This window comes from Squalius cephalus, assembly GCF_949319135.1.
Source record: "Squalius cephalus genome assembly, chromosome: 7".
NCBI lineage: Eukaryota > Metazoa > Chordata > Actinopteri > Cypriniformes > Leuciscidae > Squalius > Squalius cephalus.
In genome coordinates, this window is record NC_137128.1 from 44,344,755 (window position 1) to 44,369,754 (window position 25,000).

The 25,000-nt window shown below is 33.7% G+C and overlaps 1 protein-coding gene across 1 annotated transcript in view; it reads right to left on the reverse strand.

The window, feature by feature from the left end:
• piezo2b (piezo-type mechanosensitive ion channel component 2b) overlaps window positions 1-18,512 on the reverse strand; it is a 106,542-nt gene extending 88,030 nt beyond the window's left edge. The window contains exons 1-3 of the mRNA XM_079876648.1: window positions 17,974-18,512; window positions 11,281-11,376; window positions 4,697-4,822 (exon numbers count right to left, since the gene is read on the reverse strand). Coding sequence (XP_079732774.1) covers window positions 4,697-4,822; window positions 11,281-11,376; window positions 17,974-18,037 — 286 coding nt within the window. The 5' untranslated portion in view covers window positions 18,038-18,512. The remainder of the gene's footprint in view (window positions 1-4,696; window positions 4,823-11,280; window positions 11,377-17,973) is intronic.
• Between the last annotated feature and the right edge of the window lie 6,488 nt (window positions 18,513-25,000).

Below are 25,000 nucleotides of genomic sequence, written 5' to 3' on the forward strand. Positions count from 1 at the left end.
AATTCAACCAAATAAAATAAATAATAAATAAATAATTATTCTAGAAAAATGTATAAAAACATAAATATATAAGAATAGACGTATACCAATATAGTCATATTGATCAAATTAATACATTTATTTAACAATATATCAACCATTTTTTAATTCAACCAAATTTTTTAATTTTTAAAATATATTTAAAGATATTTATTATACATAGTTACATATACATACATATAAATCCAAACATTAACTGACACCAATATAGTCATATTGATATAATTAATACACTTATTTAACACATATCAACCATTTAGTAATTCAACCAAATTAAAAACAAAATATAATAATAAATAAATAAAAATAATTCTAGAAAAATGAATAAAAAACATAAACATAAATGCATGAAAATAGACTTATTGATAAAATTAATACATTTATTTAACAATATACCAACCAATTTTTAATTCAACCAATTTTAAAAGAAATATAATATTTAAAGATATTTGTTATACATAGTTACATACATATAAATCCAAACATTAACTGACACCAACATAGTCATATTGATATAATTAATACATTTATTTAACACATATCAAACATTTTTTTAATTCAAACAAATTAAAAGTCTTAGGCCCGGTTTCACAGACAGGGCTTAGACTAAGCCAGGATTAGACCATAGATCAATTAGGACATTTAAGTAATTTTTATAAACATGCTTAGAAAAAAACATTACCGATGTGCATCTTAAAACTAAAAAGGCACTGATATATTTTTAAGATCAGTCAGTGCAAGTTTATTTCAGTGGAAACAGCTCAGACTTACATTTTAGTCTAGGACTAGTCTTAAGCCCTGTCTGTGAAACCAGGGGTTAAAATAAACAATTAAAAGTTAAATAACCATTTAAAATAACTTTAAAATTTTATTAAATAAAAAAAATATATATCAATAGATCCCAACTGATAGTCATATTGATATAATTAATACATTTATGTAACATTGCTATATTTTAAGTTGTTGTGATCTTGCACACTTAAGCTGTAGACTTTACTATGGTAAAGGGGGTTTAGACACTTCATGTCTTGCCTAACAATACCTCTTAACCATGGTAAAATCACTGTAAAGCATATTGCTTTATGTTTATCTTATTTTAAAAGGGACAGTGCACATCAATTGCCATAAGCACTTGTGTCTGCCATCCGTAAAGCCAGCTCAACTTAGACGTGTCTGTATTATTTACAGTAATCACAAATCAATACGTCAGACTGTGTTTCTTCGCAGATTAGGAGAGTAATTATAGGTATTGAATAGCTTAAGTACTGTTACAGACGGGACTCAATATCACATTCAAATCACACCAATATAATGCCGACAGCAAACCTACTGGGAAGAACGCAAATGTAATGATGATCTATTTTCAGAAAGAAAAAGGAAAGACAAATGGATGTCATTTCAATCCATTAAGGAGGATCGAAACCTTTCAAACATCACAGTCAAAATTCAACAAACACGATTCATTCGAAACGCCATTATTACTATAACTAGTGATAATGACGTGTTATCATGTTGGAGATACTAGTTAGACACAAAGGTTACTTAAATGTGACACTGTGATAAATGATATGATATATTATGATGGACACCCAGACATACTGTGTTAAGTTCAAAAGTCAGGACAGAATTAACAAGAAAGTGTCTAAATAAAACAAAATGTCTAATCATCAGCTGTGAAAAGGGTTATAAAAGAAAAGGTGAACCGCTTCCCAGAATCAGTAAATAGTCTTCAGTCTCTGTGGGATGTGAGTAATGTCTTTTTGTTCAGACGGGAACAATCGGAGGGTAAAGACAAATCTAAGTGGCACATTTCCCATAATCCTCTCTCACAGTTATTTAAAGTCAAGCTTGTGGCGAGATAGACCAAACATATCTTCATGTTTAACTTTTCCAGTACTTGCATTAAAAACTGGGCCTGGAAATGAGAAGCCCTTTGGTATTTCTTTCAAGGTTCATTAATGGCATATTTGTTTTGCATATAAAATTTTCAAAGCATCAATAAAACGGTTCAGCCAGAACCTTGATAAATGGTCGTTTTTAGCTGGTTTTGAGGTTATAAATGTCTAGGGCCCTATTTTAACGATCTGAAACGCAAGTATCAAACGCGAAACGCAAGTAACTTTGTGGGCGGATCTCTAACCGGCGGGATAAATGACTCTTGCGCCCGACGCAAATCTATAATGGGTTGGTCTGAAGTAGCTTCATTACTCATAGGTGTGGTTTGGGCGAAACGTGAAATAAACCAATCAGAGCGACATCTCACATTCCCTTTAAGAGCAGGCGCGCTTGTTCCATGGCGGATTGCTATTATAACGGCGGATTTGCCAGGAGCGGTTCACAACCGAGGAGACCGACGTTCTCGTCAGGGCCGTAAAACACAGAGAAGTGACATTGGGGATGGAGAAACACACCCAAATTAGCTTCGGTTAAACAGGCGTATAATAATTTGGGTAAATGTGTAAGCTAGATTTATGCCTATTTTTTCACATCTTCATGGACACCACAATGATTTCCCTCATGTGGTAATATTTTCCTTGTAATTATGTATGGTTTTCTAAAAATGAGAACTGCTGTGTCTGTGTAGATGAGAGAATAAAAGTGTATGCGCGTTGTGCACACGCTACATTGATTATGGCCAAGCATGCGCCCTTAAAATAGCATATGAATAACATGCGCAACACGCCACTGACTTTAGACGAGGTTTCTCCTGGTCAGTGGCGGAATTGTTTTCTGAAACTGCAAAATAGCACCAGGGAACGTTTGTGCCGGAACACGCCTCCTCTTCTCGCTGAACTGCCCCCGGGAGCGCAAGTTCATTCCCTAATTTACCGACGTGCGTCTGTGGAGGGAAAAGTCCGCTGTGCGTAGGGTGCAAAATAGGAATGATACATGCGTCGGTGTACAAAGTCAATTGCGCTGGATGCAAGATAGGGCCCAATATCTCAATCTAATGTTCCCCTTTGCCGGATGTCAGAGAAATATATTGTCAGTTCATCTTAATTCGACTGGTCCATAATTCATGCCTGGCAGTGAAATGCTAAAATAAGCGTGGTCAGCAAAAGGAGGTCAGTGGAGCGATGAAGGTCAGAGGTCAGTGACCCCTGAGCACAGCTCTGTTCTCCTCTCAACAGTGAAGAAGAGGTCTTTATTCCCAGTGTGAAAGACAGGAAGACTAAGGAGGATTGGGTTTGTTCTACTGATGTGTGGCCAACTTGCTCAAAACTGTTCCTAACTTGATAAGCTATTAAACCGTTTATTAAACCGTTTCACAGTCACACACACGTCCATAAAGCTTATTGTCTGGGACATCTATGGGCTAAAAAGGTTTTACAGTCATATGCCATAAGAGCGAATTTCACAGAAATGTCCAGGTCACACATCTTTTAAGATTGAACATTAGTCTGGGGAGTCTGCTATGTATTTTCTACTGCCCAAGAGGCGTGGTCAGCGGCCATAGTTCAAATGACTCTGTACGCAATTGGATAGTCCTTCAACCAATCAACGATCCAGACAGGAAACGTGAAATCAAACGTGTTGGTTTGTAGCATTGATCAGCGGTTTGCAGAAGCAGCAATGGCATCGAGCGATTTTTGCAGGTTGTGCAAAATAAAAAAACATGAAAGTTAGTGGTATTTACACCCACTTCAGCGATTTGTTTGCTAAACTAAAGAAGCCATTGAGCATCGTCGAGCGGTTAAAGGGAATTGGATTGGATTAAACTCGCCAATAGCACGCCAGCTGGATAAGCCAGTTTGTGATTGGACCTCGCAGATTTGTAACGGAAGCAGGATAGAAGAATGTGCAGGTTTCCATTTATATATATTATTATTATATATATTATTATTATTTTTATTTTATGTTTGTTTTTCATATATAATAAAATATATTTAAAAATAAAATTAATGTTATTTTATGTTTTTTATTTATTTATATTTATATATATATATATATATATATATATATATATATATATATATCATATTAAATATATATAAAAAAAAAAATAACATTCATATAATATATAATACTATATATATACTGTATATATATATATATATATATATATATATATATAATAAAATATATTTTTATAATAAAAATATTTAATTTATTTTTATATATTTTTATAATAAAAATATTTAATTTATTTTTATATATTTTTATAATAAAAATATTTAATTTATTTTTCTTTCATTTTTTTGAATGACATGTGACCTTAGGTTAAACCCAGCCCGATCTGCCGGCGATTAAGTAAATATTAATATAAAACAAAATATAAAATAAAATTATTTTTTATTATAAAATATATTTAATTATGTGTTAAAGAATAATTAATCAATAGTAAAAAAAAAATATTAAATAAGATACATAAAATAAAATATAATATAATAATAAAAAATAATGGTAATTTTATCATTGTATTGTCAAAAATCTAAAAAAAATTATTTTTTTTAAATTAATTAAATTGAATTAAATTATTTTAAATAAAATAAAAAAATCAGCAACAACTTTTGCCATGCCAGTATAATAATAATTCTACTAGCACAACTTTCTAGTCATCAACACTGAAATAACATGATCAGTTGATGACACTTTATTATGGAGCATGAACTTATGGAAACCTCGATGAACCATAAAGTAAGGAAGTGTAACTTACAGCTGAAGTTAGAACTGATGGTTTCTCCAGCCAGCAAACTGTGGATTGTGATTTGATAGATGATGTGGATGAAGAGGAAGCTCATACTGCAGAAGCATAAAGACATCAGCAAGTGCCCCGTGTGGCCTGGAGGAGAAACAGCAACAGACAACCATTAACAGTCAGTCAGTTCTTCTGATTCGTGTCCGACATGTTGATGAACCATTTTATCTCAGACTTACTCATGGAAGTCATAGCGGTGTAGTGAAAAAAATACATTTTATCATTATTTTCACCCTCATTTCTTTCTTGAGAAACAGTTCCACAGAAAAAAAAAATAACAGTAAATAACAGAATTCCATCATTTTTAGGTGAATTATTCCTTTACTCCAGAATGAATGTTTCCTGTAATAAATGTTTTGCAAATCATTTTGGACAAAAATATCTGCTAAATGACTTAATGTTTGTTAATATTTCATAAGAGACTTAGAGGGAGAAAATGTAAGAGTTTTAAAACCAGCACAAATTAATACATACATCAAAAACCCATGCAATCTCAAAATAAATCATGATCTATATCAGGTTTTTTTTGTTTGTTTTTTTTGTTTTTTTTTACATGCTGCTGTACACGTTCAGATTTAAAATGCTCAAGAGATGTTTTATTCTGGTTATGCATATACTGAAATTGTTTAATGCACTATATCAATAGGCCTACATATGAATTTGAGGTCAATGGATATTGGACTTTTAATTATAAACAAGCAAGAAATACACCAGGACTCTTATTTTGAAAAGCATATGCGTTGCGTTCAGCTGCTCATTCAAAAAGATGGAGATAAAATATGAACTCTTACAACCATCTACAACATATTATAATATAAACACCATAAAGTAAACATTGTCATAATTCATCAACAGTAAATAAGCAAGTAATCTCTCAGTTATCAAGTAATTCTCAGTTACTACTGAGAATGGTCTGGTTTTAACCAGGCTACTGAAACCGTGTTTCAGAGCCTGTGGCTCTGAGCCTGTGACATGTTTTCACTTTGAACATGAAGCACTAGTATTTATTTGATTAAATCATCGGCAATTCCTGTTTTCCGCTAGTATTTGTTTGATTAAATCATCCGCAATTCCTGTTTTTCTGTCCAAAATTCCCAAAATATTTTTGTTATACCATTTAAGAGATTAAAGACAAGACTAGTTCCAGACTAAAATGCATGTTTGAGCCGTTTTAACAAAAAGCAATTTGCAGTGACATATCTTAAAATAAAATAAAATAAAATAATTAAACATAACATAAAATAAATAACATTTAATTAAATATAAAATAAAATTAGCATATATATATATATATATATATATATATATATATATATATATATATATATATATATATATATATATATAAACTAATAAAATAAAATATATTATATATTAAAACTAATATAAAATGAAATAAAAAAAATGCATGAACTAATTTTTTGGTTATAAAATATATTTTATTATATATATAATAAATAATATATTTTTGTTTTGTCTTAAGATGCACACAATTAATGTTTTTTTCTAAGACAAGTTTATAAAAGCTACTTAAATGTCCTAAATGAACTAAGGCATACTCTAAGCCCTGTCTGTAAAACCAGGCCTTTAAAACTAACATTTGATCTAACTGAATTTTAGACATTTTAAGACTTTTATTAAGGACCCACAGGGAAGCAAAATTCAGATGGAACACAAATCCGCTTCTAGAACGTAACGCAAAGATCTCAAACAAGTTGAGAAATAACTAATGAAATCAGAATACATTCTACTCAATGAAAGCGTGGATGTGTACACGGATCCGGCTGCTCCACACACGTCTTTATAAAGCAGCTCCAGCTATTTGAGCTGATGCTAATGGAGCTTGTGTTACTGCTTTCCCTCAGCTGAAGCGTTCGCTGTTGTTCTTACAAGACCAACAACAGCTAATAGTGAGAGCCTCTTTGTTTTAGCACTCTCAAATAGCATAACACCAAGGTCAAATGAAGTATTAAAGTATTTTTAGAGTGTTTTTCTCTACCAACAATCGATATTTTCCAATGCGGCGCGGGCCTGAGCATGGCTGCGCGAACCATCACATGTAATGCGTCCTAATGGAGATCATTTTAGCCACAAGTGAGACATAATCGTAAGAATCCAGACGGTGAGAAGCTCTGCCAGATGCTGGCTATTCGTCCTCGGCCTGGGACACGGCTTGTCCTGATTTACTCTAGAAAACACACAGTGTGCAAAATCATTTGTGTTCATTTGTCCCTAACCGAGGTGAGGGGTTGTTAGTTTATGTGGTTTAGCAAGCAGATCTCTGCCAAGACCCTCATTCATGCCACATATTTCATCCACATTCAATGCATCTCAAACCCTGCATCTCTCCTGGCTGCCGTAAACTTTCAATTGGCGGTGCAGTTTTTGCCACCTCTGCAGTAACTTCAGGTTTTATTTGGGGCCTTAAAGACTCCAGCGGCCTTATAACCCTGTAAAGCCTGACATATGAAATCAAAATCAGCAAAAAAGTACTGTTTATTGAACCTCTAGAAAAAAAAAAACGGGGGGGGGGGGTAGATATTATTTGACGCATCAGGCACTTTATAGTGTGATATAGTGAGGATAAATCAGTTCAGTTTTAGTCAAACTGAAGATAAATATACAATTTGGAGCAGATATTTATATGGCCAAAAGCGCAGGGTCAGAGGTCACTCTTCTGCCAGAACCAGACTCGCGTACGGATGTTACCGGAAGACAGTGATTAAAGTTTATGAAGGTATAAATATGGATATTTTTCGTACAAAAACGCATGGTTTTGCTTCAGAAGGCCTTCATTAACCCCCTGGAGCTGTAAGGATTGCTTTTTATGATGGATGGATACGCTTTTTAGGTACCATTCACTCCCATTACAAAGCTAGGATATTTTTAATATAACTCTGATTGTGTCCAGCTAAAAGAAGAAAGTCATTTACACTTAGGATTGCTTAAGGGTGAGTAAATTATGGGAACATTTTCATTTTTGGATGAAATAACTCTTTAATTTTTTGGGCAAGATGTTGACGTCTCAGAATCTCCTTCAAGAGTATTTTGACATGTAAAAACATTAAGGTTATTGGCTCGATTCCTAAGGAATTTACATACTAACAAAATGTAAAGCTTCAATGCATTGTATCTTGCTAAAAGCATCTGTCAAATGTGTAAATACCGGATAAGATAGCGAATGCACACAATGGGCCCTATCTTACAGTACATCCAATGCAGCGCCAAGCGCGACGCAAGTGTGTTTTGCTAGTTTCAGCCTGACGCAGTTATCATTTTCACGTCCTGCGCCACGTTGTTTAAATAGCAAATGCATTTGCTCCTATTTGTGCGCCCATGGGCGTGCTGGTCTGAAAACGAGGTGTGTTCTGGCGCATTGTTGGTGCGTTGCTATTTTGAGGCAACAGAAATAGACTGAGCCATTGACCAACTGAAACCTGCTCTAAAGTCAATGGTGCAACTTTGTTTGTTATTTAAAGAGCGGGTTAGTAATGTGCGCCTATAGGCGGGTCCACAACGCGCGTACACTCTGCTTATTAAACACACAGGGACGCACAGCAGCACACAAACATGCCAAATATATAAAATAAAAGGATTATAATGTAAAAGATTATTATTGCGTACATAAAGATATGGTGGAATCCGGCTTGTCCCGTAGATGTTCTGCTTGCGCACGAGCAGATCCGTTTGCGCTCTGGAGACGCGTTCGGTCTTTCCACGATCAAATTCCGTCATGTAAATAGCGAATCTGCTATGGCGCGAGCGCAACCGGCATTTAAAGGGAATGGGAGATGAGACTCTGATTGGTTTAACGCACGTAAATCCCAAAACACACACACCCATTACTCATTAAGAGAATAGGGACAACACTTTTAGACCATGAGCCTGGCGCACCGACCATTTTTCCCGTCGTTAAACTAGCAAAAGTGGATTCGGACTCGCCCTAAGTGAACTTGGCCCCTGCGCTTCAGACCATGCGCTTAGATCGTTAAAATAGGGCCCAGAGAAAGCTTAAATAACATCTGCCTACTGGGATAAAACTATGGAAGGAAAATAAAAGGTTACAGCAAATGTGTGGAACCTCAAATACACAGACAGACAAAGATGAATCAAGCCAAGAGAAATACGACATAAAAAGTCACTTTATCTCCCTTATCTATATTCTTATCTATATTCCCGATAACTGGAAGGTTTCACGCTAAACAGAACCTGACAGGAGACATCGACTCACCTCAGTGTTGAGATAACATTACAGAAAAATACAGCCAATATCACACAGCTTCAGACATCAGATAAAACACTTGCCAAAACTGACGAATTCTTCTCCACTGACTAAAATAAACATCTTCAACTTTAATAAATCAGTGGTTTTAGAGTAGAAATATTCCTTGAATCATATGAAGATTTTATTTGTTAAATTATTTATATACTGTATATATATATATATATATATATATATATATATATATATATATATATATATATATATATATATATATATATATATATAGCCTATATACACCACTACGGGACTATATTTTTATTTTTATTAATCAAAAATACAGAAAAAAACAGTAATATATTATTCAAATTTAAATTGCCTGTTTTCTTTTTTAATATACTTTAAATTATAATTTATTCCTGTGATCAAAGCTGTATTTTCAGCATCATTACTCCAGTCTTCAGTGTCACATGATCCTTCACAAATCATTCTAATATGATGAATTTTCTTTATCAATGTTGGAAACAGTTGTGCTGCTTTCTTTTCTTTTTATAACCTGTGATACTTTTTTCAGAACTCTTTGATGAATAAAAGTTAAAGTATTTATTTAAAATAGAAATATATACACACACACACGTATAATAACTTTTTAAGTATAATTTTCCAGGCATAGGTTAGACCTAAAATGTGCTTAAAAATTTGAAATGAAACGTGACCAGGATGCAAAAGTGAACTCAATTCTATAAAGACTATCAATGTATTTGATCATAGGAACAGAATGAGTCATTCATTCAAAGCCTCTGAACTGTTTTGTCTTGTACACAAAGCAAAAATACAAAAGTGCGTGTGTGAATCTGGGTTTGCATGCACCACTTTTTCCACAGACACCTGCAGGCATTTCTATTTTCCAATTGCATAATCAGAAATCTCATATTAACAGCACTAACAGCATCCCATATTATTGCTTTTTTTTATAGTCTACATTTCCAACATTTGCATATTACACAGCCAGAATCCCAGTAAGGCCTGCTGAATCTGTGTGAATCCCAGCATGCATTCCTCTTACTATGAGCACAGGTCTACTGAACTATTGATGAGTGCGAGTAGACCACTTAAAATGTCTTGTCCTCTTCCTCTTTCTTCTTATTCCATGAAAACCTTCTCTTATACATAATTAACAATCGGCAAACAAGCATCCATACGCACCTCCATGAACAGAGCAGAAATGGACCATAAAACAACACTGTACTGACTCTAATGTATATTACATTATATTTAAAATAAACTTCATACTGTTCAAAGGCTAAGATTTCTTTGTTAAAGCAATTAATACTTTTAATAAGCAAGAACTCGTTAAATTGATCAAAAGTGACAGTGAAAACATTTATGTTATTTTATATTTGTTTCAAATAAAGGCATTCTTTTGAACTCTATCTTTATATAACTTTGTAAAATTATCAGGCACAACTGTTTTTCAACATTGATAATAATCAGAAATGTTTTTTGATCATCAAATCTTCATATTAGAATGATTTCTGAAGGATCATGTGACTCTGAAGAAAATTCAGCTTTGATCACAGGAATAAATTACATTTTACTATATATTCACATAAAAACAGTTATTTTAAATTGTAATAATATTTCACAGTTTTACTGTATTTTTTATCAAATAAATTAAGCCTTGGTGAGCATATAAAGAGACTTTCAAAAATTTGAAAAATATGTTTCAAAATGTACAGACTTTTGACCATTAGTGTGACTAATACTATAACTAAATCCAAAGTATTAATTTCACTATGTTGATTTGTTTCTAAAATAATGTATGCATACAATTCGACCCTGCACTTTCTGTTCAACCCCAATTGTGACAATAACGGACATTATTTCTTTGACTTCATATTTAAGGGATAGACATCACAAAAGTGTTTTGGATCACATGATTCAAGCCGAGTTAATGTTTCTCTTTTATATTGGTCTTAACAAGCTCTACTATGGGATTTAACCGATCAGTTTCTCTGAGACTTCAATCTTCCTCGTCTCAGTGGATTAACACAGATTTAGTGTAATGTTCTTGTCATTTATTCAGCGTGATCAGCACTCATTACACCCTAAATCTTGATTCTCCTCTCGAGCGCGTGAAGTTGTTCCCTCTGAACACAAGCACGGGTCATGATCTACAGGGCTGTCGTGGTTTCAATGAATGTTTTGTTAACGCTTCTGCTCCATTAGATTTCCTGCATGAGGCACTAAAGCCAGTTTCAGGAGAGGACGGATGCTCCTCGGACTGGTGACACTTAGGGAAGAGTTAGTGTTGTCTTACCTTGCATGGTGATGCTGGAGGGCTCTGGGAAGAGAGGGATGAGGAGGAGGTAGAGGAGGTAGATGAAGGACAACACATTGTACCTGAACAGACATGCTGTGGAGAGAAGATATCAAAACACATATTATTAGAGTAATCTAGAGTATATATATATAGATTAAAAAAAGCACACATACTGCATTATACATTTTTAACAAACATAAAAAGCCTGAAATTATGCTTATGTTGATGAAAATATGTTCAAGTATATATATAGAATGGATGGATGGATGGACAGACAGAAAGAAAAATAGATGGATGGAACGATAGATAGATAGATAGATAGATAGATAGATAGATAGATAGATAGAATGACAGAATAATAGATAGACAGACAGAATGAAAGAACAATAGATAGATAGACAGAATGAAAGAACAATAGATAGATAGACAGAATGACAGATGGATGGATGGATAGATGGATGGAACAACAGACAGACAAACGGACAGATCAATAAATCTGATTTCAGGATTATTATTATTTTCAATCGGTTTTCTAAGTATAACTTCAGGTTTGCATCATTTTGGATCTGCCAAGATTTAAAGTACATATTAATACATAAACACTATGATTTTCTGTAAAGCTGCTTTAAAACAACCTGTATTTTGAAAGTGCTATACAAATAGATTTGACTTGTATTATTAACATTTGATGTTTTAATATGAAGAGTAAAATGCCTGTGAGAATACGCTCTCGTTCACAGGCCTTTAGTTCTGCCACACATGCTGAGAGTTTTCCAGAGTTTCCTGATTCTTTCTTTCCATGAGCCGTGGGCTCGACTCTTCACTGCGCTCAGAGGAGTTAATAATGTGAAACTGTTGTGACACGGCTGGATTTTAATCGCATTCTTCAGCTCGAGTTGTTGTTAATCTCACATGTTTGCCATTTTATGAGCAGAGACTGGGAATATTACACACATTTATTTCACTACCAAACATGGACCTCATCTGAACCTGACAGCAATTACATCCTATTCTCTGGACATGCCCAAACACGCCAAATACAAGAGTCCCATTACATCATGTCAAAACAGCCAAAATACTAATTATATTGTTTAAGATTGGTAAATATCCAATACATCTCTATTCCCTGCTACAAAACCCACATTAGTGACAGAAAAAGCAAGAACGACAATAAAAGTGCAGATATCACGACCACAGGGATTTTCCTCTGCTATTATCAGTAACAAGAGTCGTAAATATTGAAACACACTGGCACAATATGGAAAGGTGATATTAAAAAGACAACTAAAATCCAGTATAAACACAAACAGTTTATGTGCACATAAAATAAAAGGCTCTGAAGAGACAGTTTGTGCCAATTATGGATATAGTTATTGTAAGGAATTTAATGATTCTGCCTCCGATTTAACAATTCCAGTCCCTTAATGATTCCATTAACGAGTGCTTAAGTACTATATAAAATAACTATTATGCAATAGTTATGGGAACATATTATTTACATATTATTGCAAACCAAAAATAAATCAATAAAACTGTATTTAAACTATATTTTTTCCCGTTTTTGAACAAAATTGCACTTCAATAATAAAACCTTGAATTCAATGCAATTCATTCTGGATAAAAGCATGTGTAAATAGAAAATATTTAACACAGTCATTATTAAAAATTAAACACAATGACCTTTAATATTTAAACACTGAAATGAAGAACCAAAAATGTAAGAACCTTTTTCAATGTTAACTCAAGAACCCTGTACGCTATGATTTAAATAAATAATAAATTAGCAATAATAAAAAATATTTGATTAGTAATATACATATATTTCATAATATATGCATTGCACGCGCACACACACACTACAACCATGTTGTAAAAAGTGATTTAAATAAGTAATTAGATATTATAATAAAAAATATTTGATTAGAAATATACATATATTCCATTATATATGCATTGCACACACACACACACACACACATATATATACAATTTTGTGTGTGATGCACAGTAGCCAATATATAGTAATGTATAAGATTAATTAACTATCAACTATGTGCAACAGAGATAATATAATTTGGAGTCTGTAGAAATATTGAGCCTTTGACAGAAAAGCGCAGTGCCGTTGGTTCAGGCGGACAGCAGACACACTGGTGCGAGAGAGATAAGTGCAGGACCACTAAACACAGAGATGGAGGCCATTAAACTCAGTCTTATAGATTACAGCACAGACATTCATCCTGATAATAAACCAAGAGCAGCAGCGCACAGGAAAACACACGGTTAGACACCGGTTCAATCCGGATCGCGTCACCTGAGGCCAAAACGCTCAAACACTCTTGAAAAGTTGGAAACATTATGTGAGTTTTGCACAAGCAAACACCACTCTGTAACAAGAAGCCAGGCCAAAATATGAAAATGCATCAAATACTGTATTTTTTTTTTTTTGCACTAATGCATCACATACTGCACTGCACTAACACATCTAATCAGATATTTTCTTTTTAACATGATGCTTCTGTCATGGACAGTTAACTTGAGATGATAATGAAAATGTGGCTAAATCAAGATCCCATCTTAATTCCTTCACAACGCTTCGGTCATGTAATTCCTTTAGTAGCAAAACCACACTGACCGCGTTCAAACCATGATCCATCTCAGGAATAATTGATGTTTCTGGAGAACTGAAAGCCTTTTCAGAGTGACAGCAGGAGAACTACTACACTTTTACACATTTTCTGATTTAAACCTTTCGAAAAGACCCTGCAATAGAATTCAACCTGTTCCTCAGTTCATAAAAACAAACTAAATATGTATTTAGAGTATTGAAAAAGAATTTTCACTCAGAATCTTTGAGTAAATTTCACAATTAATTGGATGGATGGATGGAGTTTATAGCTATAAACACTGATATCTATGATAGCGATCAAAATAGAGTAAAATCGCCTTTTGAAACTTGACGCTTCAAATAAAGATTGTATCCTTACATCGTTACACCAGTAGGTGGCGACAAGAGACTATTAGAAAAAAAAAGATTTGTCATTGAATCTTTCATTCAAGAGATTTGATTAAAAACACTGATTTATCCAGTAATGAAAAAAGTGAAGCGCTTATGAGCGAGTCATTGAATCATTCATTCAATATTGATTCAAAAACGCAGATTAATCCAGTAATGAAACAAGTGAAGTCTTTATGAGCGAGTCATTGAATCATCCGTTCAATATTCATTCAAAAACGAAGATTTATAATGAAACAAGTGAAGTCTTTATGAGTGAGTAGTTGAATCATTCATTTAATATTCATTAAAAAACGCAGATTTATCTAGTAATGAAACAAGTGAAGTCTTTATGAGTGAGTCATTGAATCATTCATTCAATATTCATTCAAAAATGAAGATTTATAATGAAACAAGTGAAATCTTTATGAGCGAGTCATTGAATCATTCATTTAATATTCATTCAAAAACACTGATTCATCCAGTAATGAAACAAGTGAAGTCTTTATGAGCGAGTCCTTAAATACTCTCAGAAAAAAAGGTACAAAATCTGTCACTGAGGTGATTCCCTTTCAAAAGGACACCTTTGTACCTAAAGAGTGCATATAAGTAACTTAAAGGTACATGTACTGGTACCAAAAGTGTACATATTAATACCTAAATGATACATAGACATTTTTTGAGGGGTATCCCATCCCAGTGACAGCTTTTGTACCTTTTTGTCTGAGAGTGAATTATTTAATCAAGAGTTTTTAAAAAGCGATTCAAATGAATTACATATACTTTTTAAATACACTGTTTTGTTTAGTTGTCTATTCAGAATCGTGATCTCCATTTAAAAAAGAAAAAAGCAAAAGTCCCTCAAAGATCTCTTGATCTGAGAGATGTTAGTGCTGACGTCTGAACATGAACATTATTTGTTCCTGTCCGTCCTCTGTTATGTTTCCAGCGGATGACCTTTGCTTAGTACTACTTCAAGCCAAAAAATAAAATCATCAAATATTAAAGGTGTTTACGATAATGGGCAGCCGATTCTTCTCCGCTCTGATGCCACATTATTAATTCATGCAGTTAAAACGACTTTCCACCGATTAATGGAGATGCTCCACAGCTTGGCAATTGCGTTTGGAAGAAAAAAGAACGAAATGACTTAGGCTGTCAAGAGATACATTACCATCTTATAGAGTGCATCTTATCTGTACCTATAGGAAGAATCCGACTGAGAGAAAGAGTGTGTGTCCGCGTGCATGTGTGTGTGAATTTCTGAGGGCTAATTATCTATAAATGAGGGAATGTGAATGTGGATTAACTGTGGGCAACCACAGATCTGATTAAGACCCTTAAACACACTGTAAAGCTTCTAGATTAATATCATGATGGTAAAAGCGACCGTGAGAACCAACAGTGAATCCAACAGCGTAAAAAACATCAGCAAAAGGCATGAAACCTTCGCGAATAACATGTTTTCAAAAATTAAAACAGCACAACACACACTGTTCCCTTCATGCATTATGATTATTTCACTGTACAAAAAAAAATTCTCTTGCTCAGTATTTTTGTCTTGCTTTCCGGTATGAATAAAATTCCTAAATCAAGATTTTTTTTTGAGAAGACATTTACTTGAGAAGCAAAATTACTGAATGACTGAGTTATGCTTAAAACAATATATATATATATATATATATATATATATATATATATATATATATATATATATATATATATATATATATATATGAATAAACACTGAAACAAATGATTTTCTTGGTATTTTTGCCTTGTTTTTTCTGTTCAAATATCTAAAAATTCTTAAATCAAGATACATTTACTTAAGAAGCAAAATTACTTAAGATATATATATATATATATATATATATATATATATATATATATATATATATATATATATATATATATATATATATATATACATACATATACATATAAATAATAAGCATTATTTAGTTCCAGTTAAAAAGTAAATGTTTATTAAAAATTGCATTTTCAATAACAATCTATGCACGAGTCTCATTTGTCAAGAATATACAGACAGGAATGATTTGATATGTGGGACATTTTAGAGCAGGTGTCAAAAAATAATAATAAAATGAGTGGGGGAAATGTGAAAATGTCTAAATAATGATCACTAAAAAGGATCCTACATGGGCTTTAATTGATCAAATAATTAATGAATAAAACAAACATTCCATATGTTTTATGCAAAAGTCAATGGTGTCTCTTCAAACCACTGAGGGGTTTCAGTGTATTAGTCAGTCAATAATCTATGAAACACCCCACAGAACAGTTAACCAGCCACAATCAGGAAAATATAGAACAAAAAGTCAAATAGAGATTCATTAGATGGATTAATGAATGTTCAGCCTGGTATGTTTCACATTAGATGACATTAAGAGAAAGTTCAGGCATAAAAAAATGGCATTACTCTATTAAAACAAATTGGACGCATGTTATTAAAAAACTTTATGGAGCAACCAGAGAATTGGTTAATTATTGTAACAGTTGTAACATGTTATATTTGCCATTTCTCTCTACTCAGAGCAAACATCTTATATCATATTATTTTGTTAAGTAAATAATCTACCTAATCTTTATCTACTGGAATAATATAATGCATTGGGAAAATGGAATTGCACATAAGATGAGTTGTCATAAGGTCTATATTTCAGTAACTATCAAGTTTTGAGTCAAAACTAATTATGCAAAAGATTGTTTTCGCTTACAGTTGCTTTGTATGTTGGTTTCAAACACTTATGAAGACAAATTGAGATTTACATCCTAAAAAACTGCAATTTTATCAACTTAATTACAATTTCTGAGCCATTAACAATGATTAAACCCCTTTCATTAATTGTTTTGTGGTTTATAACTGTATTACTGTTTACAGAAAACCCCCTAAATAGCCAACAATAGATTTTAAGTGCAGATATGTTGTTAAAAAAGTATTTTATGTTTCTTAACAGAAGAACAAAATGGCATTAAAAAAACAAAACCCTGAGAAGAATTCACTATATAAAAGCGTGACAACTAGCCCCAGTCTCTCCAATGTGCTTTTCTTACACACTTTTTTGTACTTGCATGGGCTCAAATAAATAAATAAATAAACAGATTGATTAATTAATTAATTAATTAATTAATTAAAATAATACATTTAACATTTACTTGGTGATTAATATGAACAGAGTGGTACCGCAACATTTTCCAAAAATAATTTCTACCAAAAGTGGAAAGAACTAAAAAAAATCCAACTTTTCAACTTCAAAACTTAAGTTCAGTTGCTGCCTTAAATGGTTAAGTAATCAAACTGTTTTTTACAAGACATTTCAACTTAAATTATATTAAACTGACTTAAAAATCGAGTTCAATCTCGTAACTAATTAAAAAAGTTTAAATTGCTTAGATTAGTTTACCGAGTAAAAGTAATGTAAAAACATATGTTGCCATGACTTATTGATCATATCATTTTTACAGTGAGTATATTAGATTTTATGAGTTTATAAATGGAACCTTTAAGAAATAGCAAATACTAACGCTAATGATGTGCAGTGTTTCTTTCTGCACATGCAAACTTCTATTAACTTCCTTTAATTCATAATCTAGCACGTCGTTTCCCCCGCACCTGCTGCGTAACGGACACACTGCGCTAACGCTAAACCCCAGGTGTTGATGGACACACTCACCTGCCGCCAGACACACCGGCAACAGCACTCTGAAGACCAGACCACACACAATCTCAGAAGCCATCGCTCTCAGAATTGAAGGATGTCAGATGTCCTGGATCCGGGACAGGACGGCATCCTTCGAGCACCCTTACTCTGGATCCTCCATGCGTCCTGCATGAGTCCCGGCGGACACGAGGTGGACACTTCCAGTTAAGAGCTCCCTTTTGTACAAATAAAAACGCGTTAAAAGTCTGTCTCGAGTGGGTGAAGTGATGAATCTAACTCATGCTGATATAAAAATGTGTCTTCGTCCAGGTTTTCTCGGAGCGCGCGGCGGACATCAGGCTCTCCAGCGGTGCGCGCGCGCGGGATGCGTCCGATAAAAACGCGTGTATCCTGAGAAAATGTGTCACAGAAAAAAAATCACTTCGTATCCTGAGGCACTAGTGCGAAAGCTAGTTCTTTAAGAGGAAATAAACTGTCCCCGGAGTGACTTTTACGCGCTCATATTGACGGTGTGCAGGAGGACTTCCTCACTTCATCTCCACAGTTGCTCTGAAAGCCACAGGCATTCCGGTCACAGACACACGCCCGATCATAAGTGATCCAGCACAGGTCCAATGAGAGCCCGCGGGAGGAGGGTCCTCGGGCCCCTGAGGGACGCTCCATTTGATTGCTGTTTTACTAGGAACTCATCATCATTACAACGGGGCTTCTAGAACAGATCTTATCACGGCCATGCACTCTTTTTTAGCTGACTAAGTCCGCTAGGAAATAATATGAGCCTGTCGAATATATGGATTGATAGCATATATATACAGAAGTGGCCAAAAGTGATGTCTAGGGGGAATATTTGTTTTTAATGACCTTACAAGATCAACTGAACCATCAAAATAGTTTATTTTTTATTTTATTTTTTTATGTTAAATATGAAGGAAGCACAAAACACTAAACTTGGTTAAGGTATTTATCTGACAAAATAATTTGGCAAAAAATACAAATAAAAAAATGGGTAAACTATAGCGGTTTTATTTTACTATGCAAAAAATAAATCAATAAAGCTCACAGGAAAAAGCATACATTGACTACAACATCAGTTATTAATACTTAGTTGGTTCTCACTTGTTTTTCCATATTCATAATTTCACATGGTTAAAAAGGTTAAATAAAAATAAAATATTATACAAGTTTATAAAAAATAATAAATTTTAGGATCAAAAGGTTTCATTTATTTTATACTTCAGTCCCAAACTTTGATTGACTGATCAGTGTTCCACGTACACACGTATATTTAAGAGAATTAAATTAAGCAAGGATGCATTCAATTGATCAAAAATACAGTAAAATATGTATAATGTTGCAAAAGAATCCATTTTAAAGAAATGCTGTTGTTTTCTCAAAGAATCCTGAATTTTTTTTATCATGTTTTCCCCAAAAATATGAAGTGCCACAACTGTTTTCATCATTGATAATAATCATAAATGTTTCTTGAGCATCAAATCATCATATTAGAGTGATTTCTGAAGGATCATGTGACACTGAAGACTGGAGTAATGATGCTGGACATTCAGCTTTGTATGGAAACTTGGTATTTGCAACTTTTATCTCACAATTCTGACTTTTCTTCCTCAGTTTCCTCAGTGCAACTGCGAGATATAAAGTCCGAATGACGAAATAAACGTGCAATTCTGAGGAAAAAAAAAAGTCCACAGTTTTGCCATCAGAAATAAATATACATTTTAAAATATATTCAAATACAGGTATTTTACATATAGTACGAAAATAATATTTCATAATATTACTGTTTATACTGTATTTTTGATCAAATAAATGCAGCATTGGTGAGCAGAAGAGACTTTCTAAAACACTGAAATATATTTTGTGCCACTTACCTTAAAACAAATTGCCCAAAAAGTCTGAGAGTATAATTTACCTTTTAAAACTGCAAAGCAGCAATACATTTTATGATTTTTAAAAAATGAAAACAAATTATGACAGAATGAAGAAGAAACTTTTCAGATTGTGTTCCTAGATCAAGAAAATACTGGACTAAATAACAACTGAAGTCTTTTAAATGCTTTTAAAAATGGCATTGTGGGGGAAAAAAAAGAAGTTAAAACCATCATAAAACATTTGCTAAAATTATTCATAAATTAATTGTATCAATAATAAAATCAGTCAAGGTTGGTTTAAAAAAAAAAAAAAACATTTGATCTTTTCTGTTGGCTGCTTCCCTCTAGTCCTTTAACACTGTACTAAGATCTAAAGCATCTTTCTTTTTGCATCTAGTTGTTGTCTATTCCGCCACTATTAACAGTGTCAGGGGAAACACATTACAACACGAGCTACGTAATACAATTACTTTAAATAACTAGAAAAGTACTTTTAAATTTACAACAAAATATCTGAGTTACTTTTTCAAATAAGTAGCACACGTTACTTTGCTTCCCCCTGTATTGACTGACAGCTCTCATGTCCGCATGTTGAGAGAACAGTGAGTAAGCGCAGAGGCGTTGTGTGTGATGTGTGTGTGAACATGATGAGTATTGTAGTTCTAGATCAAATGTGAGCATTTACTCCTCTAACTTGCACAAAAACACATTCAGTATTGAAACTGAGAATATTACACAAACCTGCAGTAAATATTATAATTTAAGCATTTAAACATGCATTTGTGTTTTTATTTTTTTTATTTTTTTAATGCTGCTGTGCCCGAAATCACATACTCTTGAGTAAGTACTTGAATAAGTAATTATGTCACAACCGCTAAAAAAAGTATATTCTAGTATGAATGTGTGTGGTATGAGTATAATCCGGATGAACTACATGTGCAATGATGTCATGATCATGTGATCTACCGCTGTCAGTTGCGTCGCTTCACTGCCATTCATAAATCTGTCAGTAAAGGTCCATCGTACGTAGAACTTTGACAGAATTAGTTCATTCTGGGGACTTTTCCTCTACTCTTACTGTGAGAACTGTGAATTCAGACATGCTTCTTTTGTCACATACTGTTTTTCGCCTACAATATCGTCGGGAAGTATGAGATTTCATATGCAGCGAGTGTTTCTTCATATCTTCAGTAAATCAGAATAACGCCGATGTACCGATGTGAATCTGCACTTCCTTCAACATGAGGCTTTCCCTTTTGGGGCCCTATTTTAACAATCTGAAACGCAAGTATCAAGCACGAAACGCAAGTAACTTTGTGGGTGGATCTCGGGCGCTGTTGCTATTATACCGGCGGGATAAATGACTCTCCGACGCAAATCTAAAGTGGGTTGGTCTGAAGTATCTTCGTTATTCATAGGTGTGGTTTGGGCGAAACGTGAAATAAACCAATCAGAACATCATCTCACATTTCCTTTAAGAGCAGGCACGCTTGTTCCATGGCGGATTGCTATTATAACGGCGGATTTGCCAGGAGCGGTTCACAGCCGAGGAGACCGACGTTCTCGTCAGGGCCGTAAAACACAGAGAAGTGACATTGGGGATGGAGAAACACACCCAAATTAGCTTCGGTTAAACAGGCGTATAACAATTTGGGTAAATGTGTAAGCGAGATTTATGCCTATTTTTTCACATCTTCATGGACACAACAATGATTTCCCTCGTGTGGTAATATTTTCCTAATAATGTATGATTTGCAAAAATGAGAACTGCTGCGTCTGTGTGTAGATGAGAGAAGCAAAGTGTGCATTGTGCACACTCTACATTGATTATGGCCAAGCATGCGCCCTTAAAATAGCATATGAATAACATGCGCAGCGCCACTGACTTTAGACGAGGTTTCTCCTGGCGGAATTGTTTTCTGAAACTGCAAAATAGCACCAGGGAACGTTTGTGCCGGAACACGCCTCCTCTTTTCGCTGAACCGCCCCCGGGAGCGCAAGTTCATTCCCTAATTTACCGGCGTGCGTCTGTGGAGGGAAAAGTCCGCTGTGCGTCGTGTGCAAAATAGGAATGATACATGCGTCGGTGTACAAAGTCAATTGCGCTGGGTGCAAGATAGGGCCCTTGGTGTGAAAGGGCCTTTACATTGGCCAAAAACAAAACTTTTTTTGTAATTAAAAAAAAAACTAGCAAGCCCAGCCCAGATGAGTCAAAAAATAACGCAAAAGTAATGTAACGAATTACTTTCCATAAAAAATAACTAAAGCAATTGCTTTTTTAGGTAGTACTAGTAACACAATATTGTAATGCATTACTTTGGTAACACTTTACAATAAGGTTCATTAGTTAATATGAGAATAACTAAGAATGAACAATACTTCCACAGCATTTATTAATCTTCGTTGAAATTAATTTCAACATTTACTAATACCTTATTAAAATCAAAGGTTGTATTTGTTAACAGTTAATGCACTGTGAACTAACATGAACAAACCTGTATTTTAACAAAGATTAATAAATACTGTAATAAATTGCTCATAGTAAGTTCATGTTAGTAAATACATTAACTAATTAATGTTAACTAATGAACCTTATTGTAGTGTTACCATTCCCTTTAACGTAACATTCCCAATCCCAAACACTGAGTGTTAAAGCTGTGGAAAAGCTCTTCTCGTGCGATCTGGCAGTCGGGGTGTGTGTGTGTGTGTGTGTGTGTGCGTGTGATCTAATGCTGCAGGTGAGGCATCAATAATCCATTTGTCTGACATTGTGTTTGTTCATTAATGGTGTTGAATATAGGAGATCAGAGAGCTGGTCTCTTACGCTCTTTAAAAACTGTACATCAACTCTCAGCCTCAGGATGGCATCAAACTTTTAACACAAAGCACTTACACCGGATCAAACTTCCTGGATGTTTAATTCCTCGGCTCTCATAAGCAGCTAATAATAGAATAATGTCTATAATCCATATCCTTAGTGGTCTGCATGCACATTTATTAGCCTTTACATATACACACAGACGAACATTTCGAGATGAAATATTAGGCCTAAATATTTAAACCAGTACCTTCATGTTGAGCTGGTTTTGCAATGTTTTCTGTGGAAAATCCTCAGTGGTTTGCGCTCCTGGACGGTCGAGCTTCATCACGTTTGGCACTTCACACATCCACAGTGAAGAATGAAGAAACACAAACAATTCATCACTTTTTAATTCAGAGCGAATCATAATCTTGTGTTGGCAAATATAAAAGTGCTTACTTGTAAAAGTCCTTCTTGTTCGTTTTATGATAAACAATGTTTACATTTATGATTTTGGCAGACACGACTTACATTGCATTTCAAGGAACACATTTACATTGACATCAGTTGTTGCTTTTCTTGGGAATCGAACCCATGACCTTGGCGTTGCAAGCGCTAACACTCCACTGTTTGAGCTGAAGAAAGTTAAACAGCATATAACTGTTTAATGTTAAATTTCAATAGTTTTTTTTTAATCAAGAACAACTTTTGGCTACTTACAATTCTTGTGTCGCTGAATAGTTCTTTGGAAATTTGTTTTCATGGGTTTTTATTACAGATTTTGGGCTTCTTTAAAACACTACAACATAGTAAAAATAAAGGTTTCTTCAGGGTGTTGAACTCATTTGGTCCCACTGTAATTGGACCATTTTTTTGAGTATATTCAAAAATCAATTATGAATATTGCTCAAAAGTTTGGGGTCTGTACAATTTAAATGGAAAAACAATCTTTTATACTCATCACGGTTGCATATATTTGATCAAAAATACAGTAAAAACACTTAAATTGTGAAATATTATTACCATTTCAAAGAACTGTTTTCTATGTGAATATATTGTCAAATGTAATTGATTCCTGTGATTCAAAGCTGAATTTTCAGCATCATTACTCCAGTCTTCAGTGTCACATGATCCTTCAGAAATCATTCTAATATGATGATTTGCTGCTCAAGAAACATTTATGATTATTATCAATGTTGAAAACATATTTTTGTGAAACATTGATAATTTTTTTCAGGATTCATTGATGAACAAAAAGCATTTATATGACATAGAATCTTCTGTAACTTAATAAATGTCTTTACTGTCACTTTTTGATCAATTGAACGCATCCTCGCTGAATAAAAGTATTAATTTCTTAAACCCCAAAGAATGTGCATCAAAGCTTTATGAAATATTCAAAACAATTTAAGTAATGATATGCTAAACACTAGATGTCTGTTAAGGATATTCAACATATATAAAGTGTTATGATGGGATTTATAGGTTCATATATCAGCATTTCTTTGATCTTCAGAGGGTTTCACAACATTGAAGGAGGAGATACGCTTGTCAAACTGGTTTGTTGAGTCAAAGTGAAGCAAACGAACAACAATCACGTCTAAGTGGCTCGCAGCTAATCGATACCCAGCGAAAGGAAGCTATTGATCAATATCTATATTTTTTACGATTGTTCTTTAAAGGTGGAGACTCCATGACGATCAGATGTCAGGAAACATTGGCCTCCTATCCATAATTCATCAAAGAGGATGAGTTAAACTAAAAGAAACGTCTTTTCTGATGCACTTCCAGCCAAACACACGAGTGGAGATCATCTCGATAATCCACTGACATTTCAATTATGCATAAACATAAATGTGATTAATTACACTGATCTGGTTTAATGCTCAGCAAACGTTTGCGTGATTGTCCATCAAAAAGAAAACCTGCCTCCTGATTGATGTTTGGATCATAAAGCAACGTCAGTGATGTTGCGCATCGACCGTTAACAAACTTCCTACGGTCACAGGAATATATAATAAAACTAAAGGATTTGTGACTGGCATTGATCCACACGCACAGCTTCTGACTTATGACATCCATTAAGAGCCACTTATATATGCTAGAAAACACATTTGCATGAATCAAGTTTAACTTGATGCACTAAAATAACTAAAACAAAAATTAATAAATACTAAACAGACATTATGACAAAATGTAATAAAAATTACAAAAACACAAAATTACACTCGAAAACGTGTTATTATAGTTACTTGAAATCAAATAAATGTTAACTGAAATAATATTATTTACCTTTACTTAAACTAGTAATTGAAATAAAAATGTCATTAAAAACTGAAATAAAATTTTATTA